The sequence below is a fragment of the Petromyzon marinus genome, chromosome 43 (genome assembly GCF_048934315.1).
Source record: "Petromyzon marinus isolate PM22_M1 ecotype Great Lakes invasive population chromosome 43, UKy_Petmar_22M1.pri1.0, whole genome shotgun sequence".
NCBI classification, from domain to species: domain Eukaryota; kingdom Metazoa; phylum Chordata; class Hyperoartia; order Petromyzontiformes; family Petromyzontidae; genus Petromyzon; species Petromyzon marinus.
This window is the reverse complement of record NC_133709.1, coordinates 1,757,733-1,774,033: the sequence shown is the minus strand read 5'-3', so window position 1 is coordinate 1,774,033 and position 16,301 is coordinate 1,757,733. Positions and strand designations below refer to the sequence as shown.

At 51.6% G+C, this 16,301-nt stretch overlaps 2 protein-coding genes across 3 annotated transcripts; one reads left to right on the top strand and one right to left on the bottom strand.

Moving 5' to 3' along the window:
* The first annotated feature begins 284 nt into the window (after positions 1 to 284).
* LOC116951552 (globin-5-like) lies at positions 285 to 5,403 on the top strand. Of its 2 annotated transcripts, none has more exons than XM_076073688.1 (3): positions 285 to 1,674; positions 2,789 to 3,020; positions 3,300 to 4,425. In XM_076073688.1, exons 1-3 carry the CDS (start codon positions 1,553 to 1,555, stop codon positions 3,375 to 3,377), a joined length of 432 nt encoding a protein of 143 aa, XP_075929803.1. In that variant the 5' UTR covers positions 285 to 1,552; the 3' UTR covers positions 3,378 to 4,425. The 2 variants fall into 2 exon arrangements, with proteins under 2 accessions (XP_075929803.1, XP_075929802.1); XM_076073687.1 differs by lacking the exon at positions 3,300 to 4,425 and adding an exon at positions 4,432 to 5,403 and having other exon boundaries at positions 878 to 1,674.
* A 1,854-nt stretch (positions 5,404 to 7,257) lies between these two features.
* LOC116951444 (globin-2-like) lies at positions 7,258 to 16,050 on the bottom strand. The gene is made up of 3 exons (XM_032970061.2): positions 15,784 to 16,050; positions 13,069 to 13,300; positions 7,258 to 8,193 (listed from the first exon to the last, which is right to left on the bottom strand). Exons 1-3 carry the CDS (start codon positions 15,903 to 15,905, stop codon positions 8,068 to 8,070), a joined length of 480 nt encoding a protein of 159 aa, XP_032825952.1. The 5' UTR covers positions 15,906 to 16,050; the 3' UTR covers positions 7,258 to 8,067.
* Between the last annotated feature and the right edge of the window lie 251 nt (positions 16,051 to 16,301).

Genomic DNA, 16,301 nt, shown 5'->3' with positions numbered 1-16,301 from the left:
TCAAGCACGGCAGTTCAAAATGCTGCCTCTTCATACTCCCTTATCAGAATGGACGGAGAGCTGTATAGTCTACGTGGACCACTACACGTGTCTGCCAAAGGAGCACAGACCTGGGCAGTCGTGATTCTCTATACGGGTCTTCGCATATCTTTAATCTCAGCAGGCTCGCCATCTCTCGAGGGCGCTTCTTGTGTGTGGCAACGTGTTCAGGAACTAGATGCCAACGTTGAAGTCCGCTAGCCTCTAGTTGTGTTATTCCTCCGTTGAAGGGGTGCACGCTGCAATGTTTTGCGCAATGGTCCATAGTTTGGGTTGCATGTTCCACAATCGCACTCCTGTGACGTGCCTTTAATCTTCCCATTCATGAAGGAGACGCACGCATAGATCTGTCGATGTTGTGATGTGCTTGATGGTCAAACCGGTATCTGCGAGGAATGTCAAAGCCAGGAGGTTGCGATGTTCGGGTCTCGACTGAGGTGTTTATTCTGGACGTCTGCGTTGTTCCACTCTGTTCGCTCGCATTTTCCCCAGATCTGGGCGAGATTCTAGGATGGTGACGGCAGCGCCATCCTGGGAGAGAGAGAGAGCGGAGACGGCGGCGAGGTACCTTATTGAGGTTTTGTTTGTCGATGTTCTGATCCGCCCATTGGCAAAAAAACAACCACTGTAAACGTTCGTGCCGTGCGTGCATGTCTCTGCGGATATTTGTTGACGAAATGTTCACAGGGAGCCAGGGGATTGATGTCGGTTTCAGTGTTCTGGTTATGATGCGCATCGGGTTACTGGATTGTTGCATCAAATCAGTTTTGTGTACGAGCTCCATGAGCGGGCTGGAGCGACTCTTGCCACTTCGTAGATCGGTGAGAGCGCGGCAGTGCGCAGGTCAGCTGGGGTGCCCCAGGTCATTCCTGCAAGTTTCTCGAGCAGGGCGACTCTCGATCTGGTCTGTTCACCGATCTGTTTTGAATGTTGGGCTTGAAGGTCAATCTTCTGTCCACGATCAACCCCCCTAGATCTCCATGAGCGGGGTCACAGCGAACTGGGCTACCACGGGAAGAGGCTTCAAGGGTGGCGTCTACTGCACGACTGTTTCGATGGAAAGCGATTGATTATTGGTTGATTTCGATGGATTTGGTCGGAGTCTCCATTGACGGAAATATGCTCGCAACCACATTAGCATTGAGTGGGAGACGGTGCCATCCGTACGTGTTTTCGTGTTACTTTAGACACAACGGATACCGCCATCTAAGCGAACTGGACGTCGTTAACTTGAATCCAGATATGATCAGTGGGACTCAATCTCTCTCGGCGGCAAAGGAACCACGCTCATTGCAAAATCTCGGAGGGCGATTTGGCAAGAAGTGCTGCGGTGGTTGGTGCGCGCGCGTGATGCTCGCAGTCGTCAAATCTTCTGCAAGCCGTGGCCCCATGAGCGACACAACATCTCTCCCGATCCTCAACAACAACAACTGACCGACCGCCGCCACCTCCTCTGTCTCCTCCGTCACCCCCAGCGTCTCTCTCCTCCTCCTCCTCCTCCGCCGCCGCTACCATGTCCATTCAAGACTCGGGCCAAGTGAGCGACTTTTCCAGCGACGAGAAGGCGGCGATTCGTACGATATGGAAGAACGTTTACGAAAAGTACGAGGACGCAGGCGTTGCCATTCTCTCGAGGTACGTGCGTGCCGTGTGTGTCTCTCTCTGTCTCTCGCCTGCCAACGCTGTTGCCTGCAGACACGGGGGGGGGGGGGGGGGGTGGGGAGAGTCTGGACTGCACCGGTGACACCGCGTTGCGTTTCCGATGCTTGCCGTGTGGCTCCAGTTTTCCGGTAAGCGGTGAGCGCCACCCAAGGGTTTTTCCAGTCAACGGTGTCCACTGTGGATGACGTTGGGTCGCGAAAGCCCCACGTATTGAAATGTCATCGCAGCCTTCCCTCTGGCAGCAGGGTCTGGGAGACGGCCCAGCTGCTACCACCGATGCACCGCACGTCGCAACACCGCCTCCGCTTGCCGTTGTACTCCAATTAAGTTGCGACACGATCCGTGTCACCTACAATTACGAAACCTCAAAAGGCGAGAATTGAGCTCGCTGGTTGCCTGGCCCGGAGCCGCACGGCACGCGCCTGCACTTAGCAACTGTGACAGCAGTCGACTCCTACATGGTCGGCTTGCTGTGTCTAGCGTTACCCTCTCCACGCGTTGACCATCAGTGCGCATTGTAATGTGAGTTAAGATTGCGATGCAATGTATACACACGGCTTCTATTAAAATCCGGGGTATGGTTATGTTGGAGGGCTGTACGTTCAAATATGCACTCACTTGAAAATGCATGCTGTAATAGCGTTTGCTATGGTTTGCTGTTTTTAACACGCTGTGTATCGAATTATGCGTGTTCGGACAAAGTCATCACGACACGAATTCAGACGCAGGTGGCCGGATGGCTGGTGGCACGCAGCACGTGTAGCCAGTTGATAGTCTCTGCTGACAACTGCACAACAACAACAAAAACGCATCGCATTAAATTTGTGGTTTCAACGAAATCACGTGAAAAGCCAGTGCACCAGCAGCTTCGCCACACAATGTCAGAATCAGAGTATTTATTTATTTATTTACACTGCGCGAGGAATCCGATGAGCTATGAAGCTCTTTTTTTTACCCCCACAGGTGTCCATTAGGGGCACGGGGGTCAGAACGTTACAACAACAAACAGCAGGCAAGCAGCAACACTTCGGGAGTCGCGTGTGTCTGATGGACGAAGCGCCGCCGGTCCCTCTGCCCGATGGCCCAGGCTGTTTGTGAGTCACCCGGGCGTCAAGGAGTTCTTCCCCAAGTTCCGCGAGCTGCGCACGACGGAGAGCATGAGGAAGTCCCCGGCGCTGCGCTGGCACGGCGAGAGGATCATCAACGCCATCAACGACGCCGTCGAGGAGCTGGACGTACCGGCCATGCAGAGGCTGCGCCTGAGGCAGCTGAGCCAGAGGCACGCCACGGAGTTCAACGTAGAGCCGCAGTTCTTTAAGGTGCCACCCCCCCCCCTACACACGCCCCCCCCACCACCCATCCACCCCCCCACCTACCCCCCTCCACCCCCCACCCATCCACTCCCCCACACACGTGCCCATCCACCCACCTACCCCCCACCACCCATCCACCACCCCACCTACCCTCCCCACCCATCCACCACCCCACCTGCCCTCCCCACCCATCCACCCCCCCACCTACCCTCCCCACCCATCCACCCCATCACCTGCCCCCCTCCACCCCCCACCCATCCACCCGCCCCCCCACCCCCGCTCCAGGAGGACCTCAATCGCAGGGGCCCAACGAGGCGATGCACAGCGGTGCACGCGGGGACTTCCACGACTGCGCTTTGCTGAGGCAGACTTTTTTTATTGTCAGCCCTGGTGACTCTGCCGTGCTGATGAGTCCCAACGAGAATGAAACCGGTCCACAGTTGACTCTCTCTGCATCGCTGCTGCTGCTGCTGTCGGTCGATCACATTTGCTGAAATGTATTTATATATAAAATGTACAACGTTGTGGGATGCAATTAGCACGAATGCCGCTATGTGGAATGAAATCACTGCATTCTTGTTATTTTTGTGTACTTCTTGAGGAAAATGCTGATGGATTTGACATAATGTAGAAAGAGTAGCTGTGCGATATATGTTCATGTATGTATGTTCACGCATGTCTGTGTTGATTGATTGAGGCCAGGCCTTAGGGCCGGGCCATCAGGGCAGTCGCCAATCGTTTTACGAGCACAGTACCCAGCACCCTTTCATTCACGCACTCACGTTTACTGGTGCGTCTTAACGAGTCCGTATACAATGTGGCACAAACACAAAGATCCCCCGTGCAGACTTAGCAGAGATGTTGGGGCAAGTGCTGTTAGCGAGCACCTATGAAGGCCGGCACGGCACACGAAGGAGGTGAGTGGCCAGCAACCGCGCCCAAACCGCCTTTGTCTCACCAGCGGCGATGATTTTACACACCGCACCAGGCTGAGCACCTGGGGAGGCACAGGACCGGTTCAGATCATCGTCACCGTGGCATCGAACCGTGAGCGGGGACCGAACTCGGGTCGCCGGGTTCGTGGCGCAGCGCTGCTATCCGCCACGGCACGCATGCGCGCCATACGATACGTGCTGCGATAGGGTGCGTTACCAAATCATTCCAGTTCGTTTCAGGTGACGCCACAGCTACGTTATTTGCTCGCATCGTCCACGCCTATAGCAGTCATCCTGAGCGAATGTGGAAACTGGCCTCGGCACCCGAGGTCTGGAATTTCGCACGAAAGAAGTCACGTTGTGCTGTATGTGGTTATCTCGCCCATGAGCGTCCATTGCACCGACGGCCCCATCCGTGGGCTGTGATTCTTCAGGGCCTGTAGGCGCCTCTGCCTCCCTCCCCTGTCTCTCTCGCTTCACAGGAGATATCTCTCATCATCCTGGCGTACCTGGAGGAGACTTCTGGAAAAGACTTCACGGTTGACGTCAAAGCTTCGTGGGCAAAATTTCTCAGTCTAATTTGCATTGAGCTCAAATTTGCATATTAAAAGGGTTACACCTTACGCACACGCCCTGCTCTAGGAGATGAACAGGGTAGAAAACCCATGCGTTCCCATGGATTCTACAACGCCGTCCAAGATGCGTTCGTCCTCGGAAGTTCACAAGCGGTACGCAAGCTGATGGGGGCTGTCAGTGCATAAAAAACGATTTGCATATTCGAAAATAGTCAATTTAGCGCTTGATGCGCCCTAACACAACAACAATGACAACAGCCGCTATTCGCCACTAAGTGGCTGCGACGTCACCACGGCTTTTAGTGCCAGGCCAGGTGCACTTAACACACACACACAAAGACAAACACACACGCACGCAGACGACTCTCGGGGCAATATTACGTGAGTGCCTAGTCAGCCCAGCACGGCATATGAGTGAATGGTGTGGCCGGAACCACGCGCAGTCATCTTGATCTCCCCTGTGCTGATGTTGGCAACCCTATTCGCGCTCTTCGTCTTCAATGCCACTGATTTCACAATTAAAGTCTCGAACCAATCCGGAGTCCGTCGATTCGAGGCGTCTCATCTTTTGCTGGGCTCAAACTTTCCTGATTTGAAGCTTTCGTGACTGCAGGAATTGGTTCTTGCGGTAAAGTCACGTGGAAAGAAAATAAATACAATAATAAAATACGACGTTTCGATTGCAACACAAGCAGCCGTCGTCAGGTAGAACAACATTTTATTTCTACGTTACTTTACTGAAAGAACCAAAGAGTGAAACTTTCCTGTTTGCCCATCTCACCGAGTGCAGTGTCTGGTGATGCACAGGCATAGTTACCAACACGAACTCAACACACTCGTCAATATCACTGCCTTTCAATAAAACCGAGGATATATAAACGTTTCGGGAAATGGCCCTTCTTCATAGCACATCTGCTATTGCCTGAAATGTCGACGATTATGTCTCTAATTTTTTTTTTCCTAATCTGAACAGTCATCGGAGCAGTTGGGTGCAACTTCATCACGCGACTCTGATGAGTATCACAGCTCAGGCGTCTGTCCGATGCGGCCTCACTGTGCTCCTATCCACATGCAATACGGCCTATTGCTCCATATGAAGTGTCAGGTGTTTTCTCAGCCACAGCTATGCCCTCCAGTGTCGGAATATCCCAGTAGCAAAAGTAGCTACACATGTAGTAGCTACATATGTAGTAGCTACATATTGTAGTAGCTACACATGTAGTAGCTACACATGTAGTAGCTACATATGTAGTAGCAACACATGTAGTAGCTACATAGGTTATAACTACATATTGTAGTAGCTACGGACCCCGCACTTCCAAGGGCCCCGCGCTAAATGCTTTCAAGCTATCAATTCAGGTTCTGTGATTCTGCACTTGCTCTATTACTATAGTACTACACTGCCTTCAACTTTTATGGGCGACTGGGTGTTTAAGGTTAGCGATTTGCCGTATTATCTGGCTGTATAGCAAATGCAAAAAACAATTACTTTACTATGCGAGTAAAAAATTTGTGTTTTAATATTTACGTGTTTTTTTTACTTTATTTAAAGCCACTTTAAATTATATACTACAGGCCCCGCACTAGCTTAATCCGGGACTGATGCCCTCCCTTCTCGATGCTTGCAAGTCGTGGACCTCCTCGATGCTTGCAAAACGTGGACCCCTTGAAAGGAACATCTGAACATCTGCACCGTTTCGTAATATTCAGGCTGGCTTGCCCATGATCCATCCTGGGTTGGACAAGAATGAAGTGTGTGAAAGATCCAGACACAATTCCACAGGTGATCTCCTCTAGCAGGCGAGGATGTGTTGGCTGGGCCACGTAGCTAAAAAAGAGATGGAGCTGATGTGGTACAAGAGGAGGTGGAGATGATTTGATTTTCCGATGTAGGGTACTAGCGGTGTTAAGATCGGCCTCTGAAGGACACCGCTACTGGGCAGTTGGAGGGAGTCGCCCTCCAACAACTGCGGAGGGCATAGGAGCGACGCTCACAACAACGACTGGAGCTCCGGGCGGATAAAAGGCAGTCAACCATTGTCACCTGGGTCAGTCTCGTGACCAACGCCAGGGAGCCTACAACACTTCACGTGGTCTTAAAATGCACCTAATCTGGCACGAACGTCGTGGGAACGTCACCGCCACGTAGTGGCGAACGGAATTTTTTCGTGTCTAACGTTTATGAACAATACTAGCCACCATTTTTGTACATTTTCTAATTGATTAATGATAATAATCGTGTTCCTGTTGATTAATGAAAATAATTATGGTCACTGCACATGAGTCACTGACTCTCGGCGAGAGAGAGTGACTAAGAGGTGCGAGGAGGAACGACAGACGAGTGGCACCAACAGTTTCCAGAGCTCTGCGGTCCCCTACATGTCCAAGTGTTGACGGCAACTCGAGAGTGGTTTGGTTTTAGGAGCTCCCGAGTCGACGGGACTCATCCGCCTGGAAAACTCCTTTTACATACGTGTCGTGAGGACTCTCTCTCTCTCTCGACTGCTGCTGCTGCTGCACCAGTGTCAATGAGCGAGGAGCCGTCGTCAGGATTGTGGTGTGCAGTTTATGGAAAAAACGAGATCGAAATTACGGGAAACCAGTCGTACCTTTGATTGGATTATTCGGCTTTTATCGCCTCCCGGGGCCTGCTTATCCGCTCTGTTATTTACAATAACGTGGCGCGTGATGCTAATCCAGATTTAAAATCGTACAACAGATAGACGCGCGCGGTTTGGGAGAAAAATCTGAATCTTTATTCAACCTGGAGAAATCCGATGAGCTATGAAGCTCTTTTTTTGTTACAGATGTTCGGTAGGCTCACGGATGTCCAGTAGGGAGGGAGGGGTGCGGGGGGGGTCTCGTGTGATGCGGACGGGAGGGTGACAGGTTACATGTGAGCCCTCAAAGTGGTAATTAAATCATTACTCTTTGGTATGGATCCCTGCAGTCATTGCTCTTTGGTATGGATCCCTGCAGTCACGACGACTTCAAATCTAAATTACATCATTGATTACTTCAATCCCAACGGGCTTGCCACTCATTTTGCATAGAGCTACGCCAAGGATGCATTTCATAGGACAGCTCTTGTAGTTTACTAAATAGTCACAAATTCCTCCACAAGCAAAATTATATAACGTGACTCATGCAAGCCTAATTGTGACGAACAACCCTGCAGTGACCACGCTTTTATCTTAAAACGTAATTTTATTAGGACCGGTGATTGAATGAACAAGACGTAATCTTTTCGACGGTGGGAGCGTGGAGCTCACTATGCGCTCTGATGCCAACTCATTAACTGCCATTTATTTCACGTCAATATTTGGACATCTATCTGAATTTAAAAAGGGGGGGGGGGATGGGTTTGAAATAATTATAAATCATCGTCTATTTTAAAACCTCGAATGCATCTTTATTTCTGTAATTTAAGCACCAACATTCCAAGATTTTGCACGTAGCATGTACGTGGGTGTTGTGTGGTTATCTGCTGCTCGTTTGAGCAGGAATTTGACTTGCATTTTATTTGAAAAGCGACATGTATTTTTAGTAGGCGACTTTGAGGCTGATGCAGATGTAGGTCAGCAGCTTCTCCCACGCAGAGCGAGCGCTGTCCGAGAAGGAGTCGCCGCTCTTCTCTGCCACCTTGTCCAGGATCAGCTCAGCCAGGACCTGGAATTAAAAAAAAACACACGCAAGGAAATGTTAAGTTTAGGGTCTTTAAAAGAGAGATAAAGGCGCAGCTCTGCAATTACTCGCTCACGCCACGCCTGGCAGAAGGGTTCTGCACTCGAGAGGAGTTCCAGAGAGTTATATACATTTTGTGAACCTACTGGAGATCTGTAAAAAATAATGAGCTTCATAACTCACCGATAGCAAGGTCACAGACATCGGTCTGCCGGTAGGAGGGGGATGATTGGTATGTGCGTATTTTGTGGGTACAACTTTTTTTTCTTCCAAGTGACAACCGAGATTATAAGTTGCAAGCTTAGTTTGCAACTTATAATATCAGGGGGGAGAACGCACAAACTCCATGCGCACTGAACGCACAAACTCCATGCACACTGAACGCACAAACTCCACGCACACAGAACGTACAAACTCCACGCACACAGGACGCACAAACTCCATGCGCACTGAACGCACAAATTCCATGCGCACTGAACGCACAAACTCCGTGCACACAGAACGTACAAACTCCACGCACACAGAACGTACAAACTCCATGCACACTGAACGTACAAACTCCACGCACACAGAACGCACAAACTCCACGCACACAGAACGCACAAACTCCACTCACACAGAATGCACAAACTCCACGCACACAGAACGTACAAACTCCACGCACACAGAACGTACAACTCCATGCACACAGAACGTACAAACTCCACTCACACAGAATGCACAAACTCCATGCACACAGAACGTACAAACTCCACTCACACAGAATGCACAAACTCCACGCACACAGAACGACAAACTCCACGCACACAGAACGCACAAACTTCACGCACACAGAACGCACAAACTCCATGCACACAGAACGCACAAACTCCATGTACACAGAACGCACAAACTCCATGTACACAGAACGCACAAACTCCATGCACACAGAACGCGCAAACTCCATGCACAAAGAACGCACAAACTCCACGCACACAGGACGCACAAACTCCACGCACACAGAACGCACAAACTCCATGCACACAGAACGCACAAACTCCATGTACACAGAACGCACAAACTCCACGCACACAGAACGCACAAACTCCACGCACACAGAACGCACAAACTCCACGCACACAGAACGCACAAACTCCACGCACACAGAACGCACAAACTCCACGCACACAGAACGCACAAACTCCACTCACACAGAATGCACAAACTCCACGCACACAGAACGCACAAACTCCATGCACACAGAAAGCACAAACTCCATGCACACAGAACGCACAAACTCCATACACACAGAACGCACAAACTCCATACACACAGAACGCACAAACTCCATGCACACAGAACGCACAAACTCCACGCACACAGAACGCACAAATTCCACGCACACAGAACGTACAAACTCCATGCACACAGAACACACAAACTCCACGCACACAGAACGCACAAACTCCACGCACACAGAACGCACAAACTCCACCCACACAGAACGCGCAAACTCCATGCACACAGAACGCACAAACTCCACGCACACAGAACGTACAAACTCCATGCACACAGAACGCACAAACTCCACGCACACAGAACGCACAAACTCCACGCGCACAGAACGCACAAACTCCATGCACACAGAACGTGCAACTCCATGCACACAGAACGCACAAACTCCACGCACACAGAACGCACAAACTCCACGCACACAGAACGCACAAACTCCACGCACACAGAACGTACAAACTCCATGCACACAGAACGTACAAACTCCATGCACACAGAACGTACAAACTCCATGCACACAGAACGTACAAACTCCACGCACACAGAGCGCACAAACTCCACGCACACAGAACGCACAAACTCCACGCACACAGAACGCACAAACTCCATGCACACAGAACGCACAAACTCCATGCACACAGAACGCACAATCTCCACGCACACAGAACGCACAAACTCCACGCACACAGAACGCACAAACTCCATGCACACAGAACGTACAACTCCATGCACACAGAACGCACAAACTCCACGCACACAGAACGCACAAACTTCACGCACACAGAACGCACAAACTCCATGCACACAGAACGCACAAACTCCATGCACACAGAACGCACAAACTCCATACACACAGAACGCACAAACTACACGCACACAGAACGTACAAACTCCATGCACACAGAACGTACAAACTCCACGCACACAGAACGTACAAACTCCATGCACACAGAACGTACAAACTCCATGCACACAGAACGTACAAATTCCACGCACACAGAGCGCACAAACTCCACGCACACAGAACGCACAAACTCCACGCACACAGAACGCACAAACTCCATGCACACAGAACGCACAAACTCCATGCACACAGAACGCACAATCTCCACGCACACAGAACGCACAAACTCCATGCACACAGAACGCACAATCTCCACGCACACAGAACGCACAAACTCCACGCACACAGAACGACAAACTCCATGCACACAGAACGTACACACTCCACGCACACAGAACGACAAACTCCACGCACACAGAACGTACAAACTCCACGCACACAGAACGCACAAACTCCATGGCCGTGTTCGGAAACGAGCTTGTGCCCTTCTCGCTGTGACGCGGAAGCGTTACCACCGTGCCACCCCGGTGACCTTCCCAGTGGCTCTCGATGTGTGCAGCAAAAACGACGTCACGAATACCCCGGGCTGATGCCAACAGCATTCACGCTGAACTGCGTTAAAATCGACAACAATTGTCCAGGTTTCAAATAAACCACGCACTTGGCAGTCGTTTAAGGGCGGCGTGAAGTCCCTGTTGATGGACCAGGCGATAGTGCAGAGGCGTGGAAAGGATGCGTGTAAACTGATAAACGTGTTCACCTTTAATAAGAGGGGTTTTCCCCTTTTTTCTTGCAACAAATCTTTTTACGATGAATCATCTCTGCATTAACCACAATATTTGTGGTCAAAATGCAAAAATACCACACTGTAATAATAGGGGTTCTCCCCTTTTTTCTGGCAACAAAACTGAAACCTTTTTACAAGGATTCATGTCTGCATTAACCACAATACCTGCAGTCAAAATACAAACAAAAAACATACTATGATAATATGATGCATTGTCCTTGAAACTGATTGGTCCACACCAAGGAACGGCTTTCTTTTGAGCCTCGACCCAATTGGTGCTCGACCAGATGACGCCAAAAAAAGGGGAAAACCTCTATTATTACATTTTGGTACTGGCAAAGGAGGTCTAATGATGTAAAAAAACACACTGATAATGTATGCATTGTCCATGAAACTGATTGATCCACACCAGAGACGGCTTTCTTTAGAGCCTCGTCTCAATTGGTGCAAGACCAGAGCACACAGCTCAAAGACAATGCACTATCAGAGTAATGAGGGCTTGGGGTAAAGCATCTACATCATTAGACCTCCTTTGCTGGTAGTTGACCACAAGTATTGTGGTTAATGCACACATGATTCCTTCTAAAAAGGTTTCAGTTTTGTTGCCAGAAAAAAATGGGAAAACCCCTATTATATTTTGGTGCTGGCAAAGGAGGTCTAATGATGTTTACCTTATATTCTTAGCGATGTTTACCTTTGTAAAATAACAAAGTAATAAAAAATATTATCTTAAATTGCACGCAGCAATGCATTTTAGACTTCCAATGGAAGCTACAGTACGTACCTCAACATAGAACGCATCTCCTCTGCAAATATACACAGCAAACGAAGCGCGTGTATATGCCAACTTTTCACTCGTCATGCACATGGCCATTTAGACACAAAATAAGCCCAAATTCCATTGTATATTACAATAGTACAACTCCTGGACATCCGTGAAAAAGAGCTTCATAGCTCATCGGATTGCACCAGGATAAATAAACATTCTGCTTGTGAACTCTCAGTGCCCTGCAATGTGCTCTATTATTTTGCATGAATGTCATAATGCCTGCGGACATTCTGAACATAATTTCCAGCAAGTAGTTGCTCTCAGAAACGCCACTTTTCTAAGGACATGTGCGAGCAACGATGGTTGAACATCCCGACGCTTGGATCGAAAGCTACAACACCGGCGGGTCAGCACCGACTGTAAGGGCAGCTGCTGTTGTGGGACAGATCCGAGTCGTTTTGAGTCGCCAAATGTCGTTGGGCGTCATATTGCGACGCTTTCAAATCGTCGTCTCGTCGCTCCACGTGGACCGGCCAGGCCACGTGACGACCACGGAGCTGCGTCAAACGCTCGGGGCCGTGCGGCAAACCCGACGGGGCTGTTCGTCATTCTACACCTCGACAAATATGTGCGTGGGGTGATTAGGGTGCGTGGGGTGATTGGTGTGCTTGATGTGCGTGGGGTGCTTGGGATGTTTGGTGTGCGTGGGGTGCTTGGGGTGATTGGGGTGATTGGTGTGCTTTGGGGTGATTGGTGTGCTTGGGGTGCGTGGGGTGCTTGAGGAGCTTGGTGTGCTTGATGTGCGTGGGGTGCTTGGGGTGATTGGTGTGCTTGGGGTGCGTGGGGTGATTGGGGTTATTGGTGTGCTTTGGGGTGATTGGTGTGCTTGGGGTGCGTGGGGTGCTTGAGGTGCTTGGTGTGCTTGATGTGCGTGGGGTGCTTGGGGTGTTTGGGGTGCGTGGGGTGCTTGGGGTGCTTGGGGTACTTGGTGTGCGTGGGGTGCTTGAGGTGCTTGGTGTGCGTGGGTGCTTGGGGTGTTTGGGGTGCGTGGGGTGCTTGGGGTGATTGGGGTGCTTGGGGTGATTGGTGTGCGTGGGGTGCTTGAGGTGCTTGGTGTGCTTGATGTGCGTGGAGTGCGTGGGCCTATCGCCCTCCCCAAACCGAAGCACTGCCTGCTGCTCAACGCACCTTGAAGAACTTGGCATCGACGTTGAGCTGCACCGCGTGCTTCTCGCTCAGCTCCTTCAGATTCTTGGCGTTCTTTTCGGGCTCGTCCAGGAGCCAGATGACGTCGTTGACGGCGTTGATGATCCTCTCGGCGTGCCAGCGCACCGCCGTGGAGTTCTTGAGCTTCTCCTCCGAGTCCAGGTCCTTGAACTTGGGAAAGAAGTCCTGCGCGGATGGATTGTCCACGAAGAACCTGACGAGAGAGAGAGAGAGAGCGCAAAGCGCTCAGGCGGCGATGCACACGCGGAATGTGACACCCACTGCCGATGTGTCTACAGCTATGCTTTGTTGAACTTCTTTCGCACCGTACGTAGCCAACCGCGCTCATCGGGAAATGCCGGCGAAGGACAACCAACTGAAGGCATGACGCAGTTCTAAAGGAACACGTTTTCTATTTAAGGTTATCGGTGGTGAACAGTGATCATGTAGCACTCGCCACGGATGTGAGCCATGACCGGGGGATCGAACTCGGGTGACGGGGTTCACAGCGCATGACATTCGAACTACAAAACGAATGAAATCGCGGCACATTTGCAGCATCGAGAATTGACTGCGTGCATACCAGATCCAGCATATGGACTCTCGCAAATGGCACGTTGTTCCACGTGGTTACCAGCCGTTGTTAAAGAACGCGACATTTAAACATCTACCGGCAGTGTGCGCTGGAGAACAGAACGGGTGGGTGCAGCGTGAATTTATAAAACAAAAAGATTCGAAGGCCGCGGCGGTGTTACAATCACGGCGATCCGCTCGGCTACTCCTGACGCAGCTGCCTCGCCCAACCACCTCGCTGTGCGTTCGTCAAGAAGAAGGAGGAGGAGAAGATCAAGAAGAAGAAGAAGAAACTCATCGAGGCCCCACGGATGACCATGCTCCCCCTACTCCACCCGGGGCAAGTCACGTGTTGCGGCCCCAACGATTCTCCACGCGCACAGGAGAAGAAGATCGCCCTGTGTAAGGCAGCACGTGCTCGATGCAGATTAAGGGCAAACTCGACGACCACGCCAATGACCGCTGCTAAGAAGAAGAGGAAGATTAAAGCACCGTCTTACCGTGGATGAAGCATTGCAATTACACAACAGCCTAAGCTGGGTATACAGAAACCGCGCATTGCTCGGAGTGTATCGCGCCTGTCCCGGCTCTCAAAGCCTCCGCGTGTCTCGGCATCGCGTTGACAACAACAACAACAACAACTTCGCCAATCACACAAATCGAGATTATTCGTTCGCCCAAGACTCAACCACGACGGCTGCGAATGCGTCCGTCGCGCGTCACAGAAAGCACCACCCCCCCCACCTCCTCACCACCACCCCACCACCACTCCCTCACCACCCCCTCACCACCCCCACCACCTCCTCACCACCACCACCACCCCCTCACCACCACCCCCACGACCCCCCACCCCCCCCACCACCCCCTCACCACCACCCCCACCACCCTCCACCACCCCCCCCCACCCCCTAACCACCCCCCCACCTCCTCACCACCACCCCCACCACCCCCTCACCACAATCCCCACTACCCCCCCCCACCCCCCCACCCCCTCACCACCACCCCCCCACCACCCCCACCACCCCCCCCCCCACCTCCTCACCACCACCCCTACCACCCCCCACCCCCTCACCACCACCTCCACCACCCCCCACCACCCCCCCACCACCCATCATCACCCCCCTACCACCCCCCTACCACCCCCCCACCACCACCGCCCCCCCAACATTTAGCCACGCAGCTCACTCGTCCCCCGAGTCGCGATCGCTTTCGTCAATCCGTGGATGCCGCCTCTCTGCGGACACCTTCCAGGGCTTCAGCCGTTCCAGGCGATTCGCCGCCTTCCCTCGCGGGGTTCGCGGGGGCGGCGCGCGGCTTAGGCGCAGCGGCCAAAGCGATTGCAACGAGAGAGGCACTCCACGATGGAGGCGGTGTTGTTTGCGGTTAGATCGCGTCAATGTGTACGTGCGTCGTTAAACCCGCCACCACCCGACACAGCCAATCAGCGAGAGGTTTGTCGCGTTAACAAAACGTGCCGATTCGTTACTGGTACAGCACACCGGTGCGTCGGAGATCAAACCCACGGAATTTACAATTCGAGTACGACGTTTCGCCGGTAATTGCAAGCAGCGTCGTCAGGCACAAGGTTATGGAGTAATCCTCCTCCTGTTTCGCTCTCAGATCCGAGGTGTGCCCTCTTGCGCGCCTCGACCAAAGCCATCGGCCGTCTCGTGTACGGCGCGAACCGCCATCACCCCCTGGAGCGCCGCACTCCACCAGGGGACACTCGGCTCCGATATTTAGAATCCACGTCGACAACAACAAAAAAATCAACAAAATCCTCCGGACGCTGTAAATGTCCACGTGATAAGCCACTTCGTTTGAGCTATGATTCGTGGCCAGATAGCTTCTTAAAATGATGCGAATATATATGTCAGCGAGCTTTTTTTTTGCAAGTTTTTTTTAAAAGATATGCTTAGTTTAATTTGTATATTAAGTGATGTGCTTACCTTTCCTATAGTTTTCACTCCGATCGTATTGTAATAACGTTCTTACCCGCCCCTGCACTGGACGCGTGCGAGCAAAAACAATAACCGTGGAGTTCACCTCGATTTCCTCCAGCGCACATCACAAACAGACCGACGGCACCGCGCTTGCCGAGGGTGCGAGAGCGTTTGGGCTTACTTAATGAGTATCTCAGAGCTCGCCGACTCGTATTCGGAGTAGACGCCGCTCCACGAGTCCTTAATGGCCTTCTTCTCCTCGTCCGAGAAGTCCGGCTTGCTCCCCGTGTCTTCGATGGGCATGGTTGCCGGCTGCTAGGCGATGTCCGCTAGGGAAGCGCACGCGCGCGAGGTGAACTCGGCGAATAGAGACGGTCTGAGGAACACCTCCGGTATCTCCCCCCGGGGCCACTGCCGCCCCCCCTTATATATATTTATATAATCATCGTCATCTCTGTCTGTTCATACATTCGGGCCTAGGACATTGTGAGACGAGTCGGAGGTGGGCGGTGGTGGAGGGGGTGGGTGGGAGATTGCATTTCTCAACCGTCTCCAAGTTGAGAAAGCGCGTGGAGATTGTGTGGACGAATGCCAACAATGTGCAACTGTCATTCTTTCGTGACATTTTGTGTGGTTTGAGCTTCAGAGATCATTGGCATCGATACCATTCTATTAACGTACGAAAAAGGTCGATGGAAT

What these genes read in the sequence shown, in the direction of transcription:
- LOC116951552 (XM_076073687.1), top strand. Translation starts at nt 1,553, where the DNA reads ATGTCCATTCAAGACTCGGGCCAAGTGAGCGACTTTTCCAGCGACGAG. An exon ending in GGCGTTGCCATTCTCTCGAG is followed by an intron (nt 1,675 to 2,788) that starts GTACGTGCGTGC and finishes CCGATGGCCCAG; the next exon opens with GCTGTTTGTGAGTCACCCGG. An exon ending in TAGAGCCGCAGTTCTTTAAG is followed by an intron (nt 3,021 to 4,431) that starts GTGCCACCCCCC and finishes CTCGCTTCACAG; the next exon opens with GAGATATCTCTCATCATCCT.
- LOC116951444 (XM_032970061.2), bottom strand. Translation starts at nt 15,905, where the DNA reads ATGCCCATCGAAGACACGGGGAGCAAGCCGGACTTCTCGGACGAGGAG. An exon ending in AGCTCTGAGATACTCATTAA is followed by an intron (nt 13,301 to 15,783) that starts GTAAGCCCAAAC and finishes CTCTCTCGTCAG; the next exon opens with GTTCTTCGTGGACAATCCAT. An exon ending in TCGATGCCAAGTTCTTCAAG is followed by an intron (nt 8,194 to 13,068) that starts GTGCGTTGAGCA and finishes TTTTAATTCCAG; the next exon opens with GTCCTGGCTGAGCTGATCCT.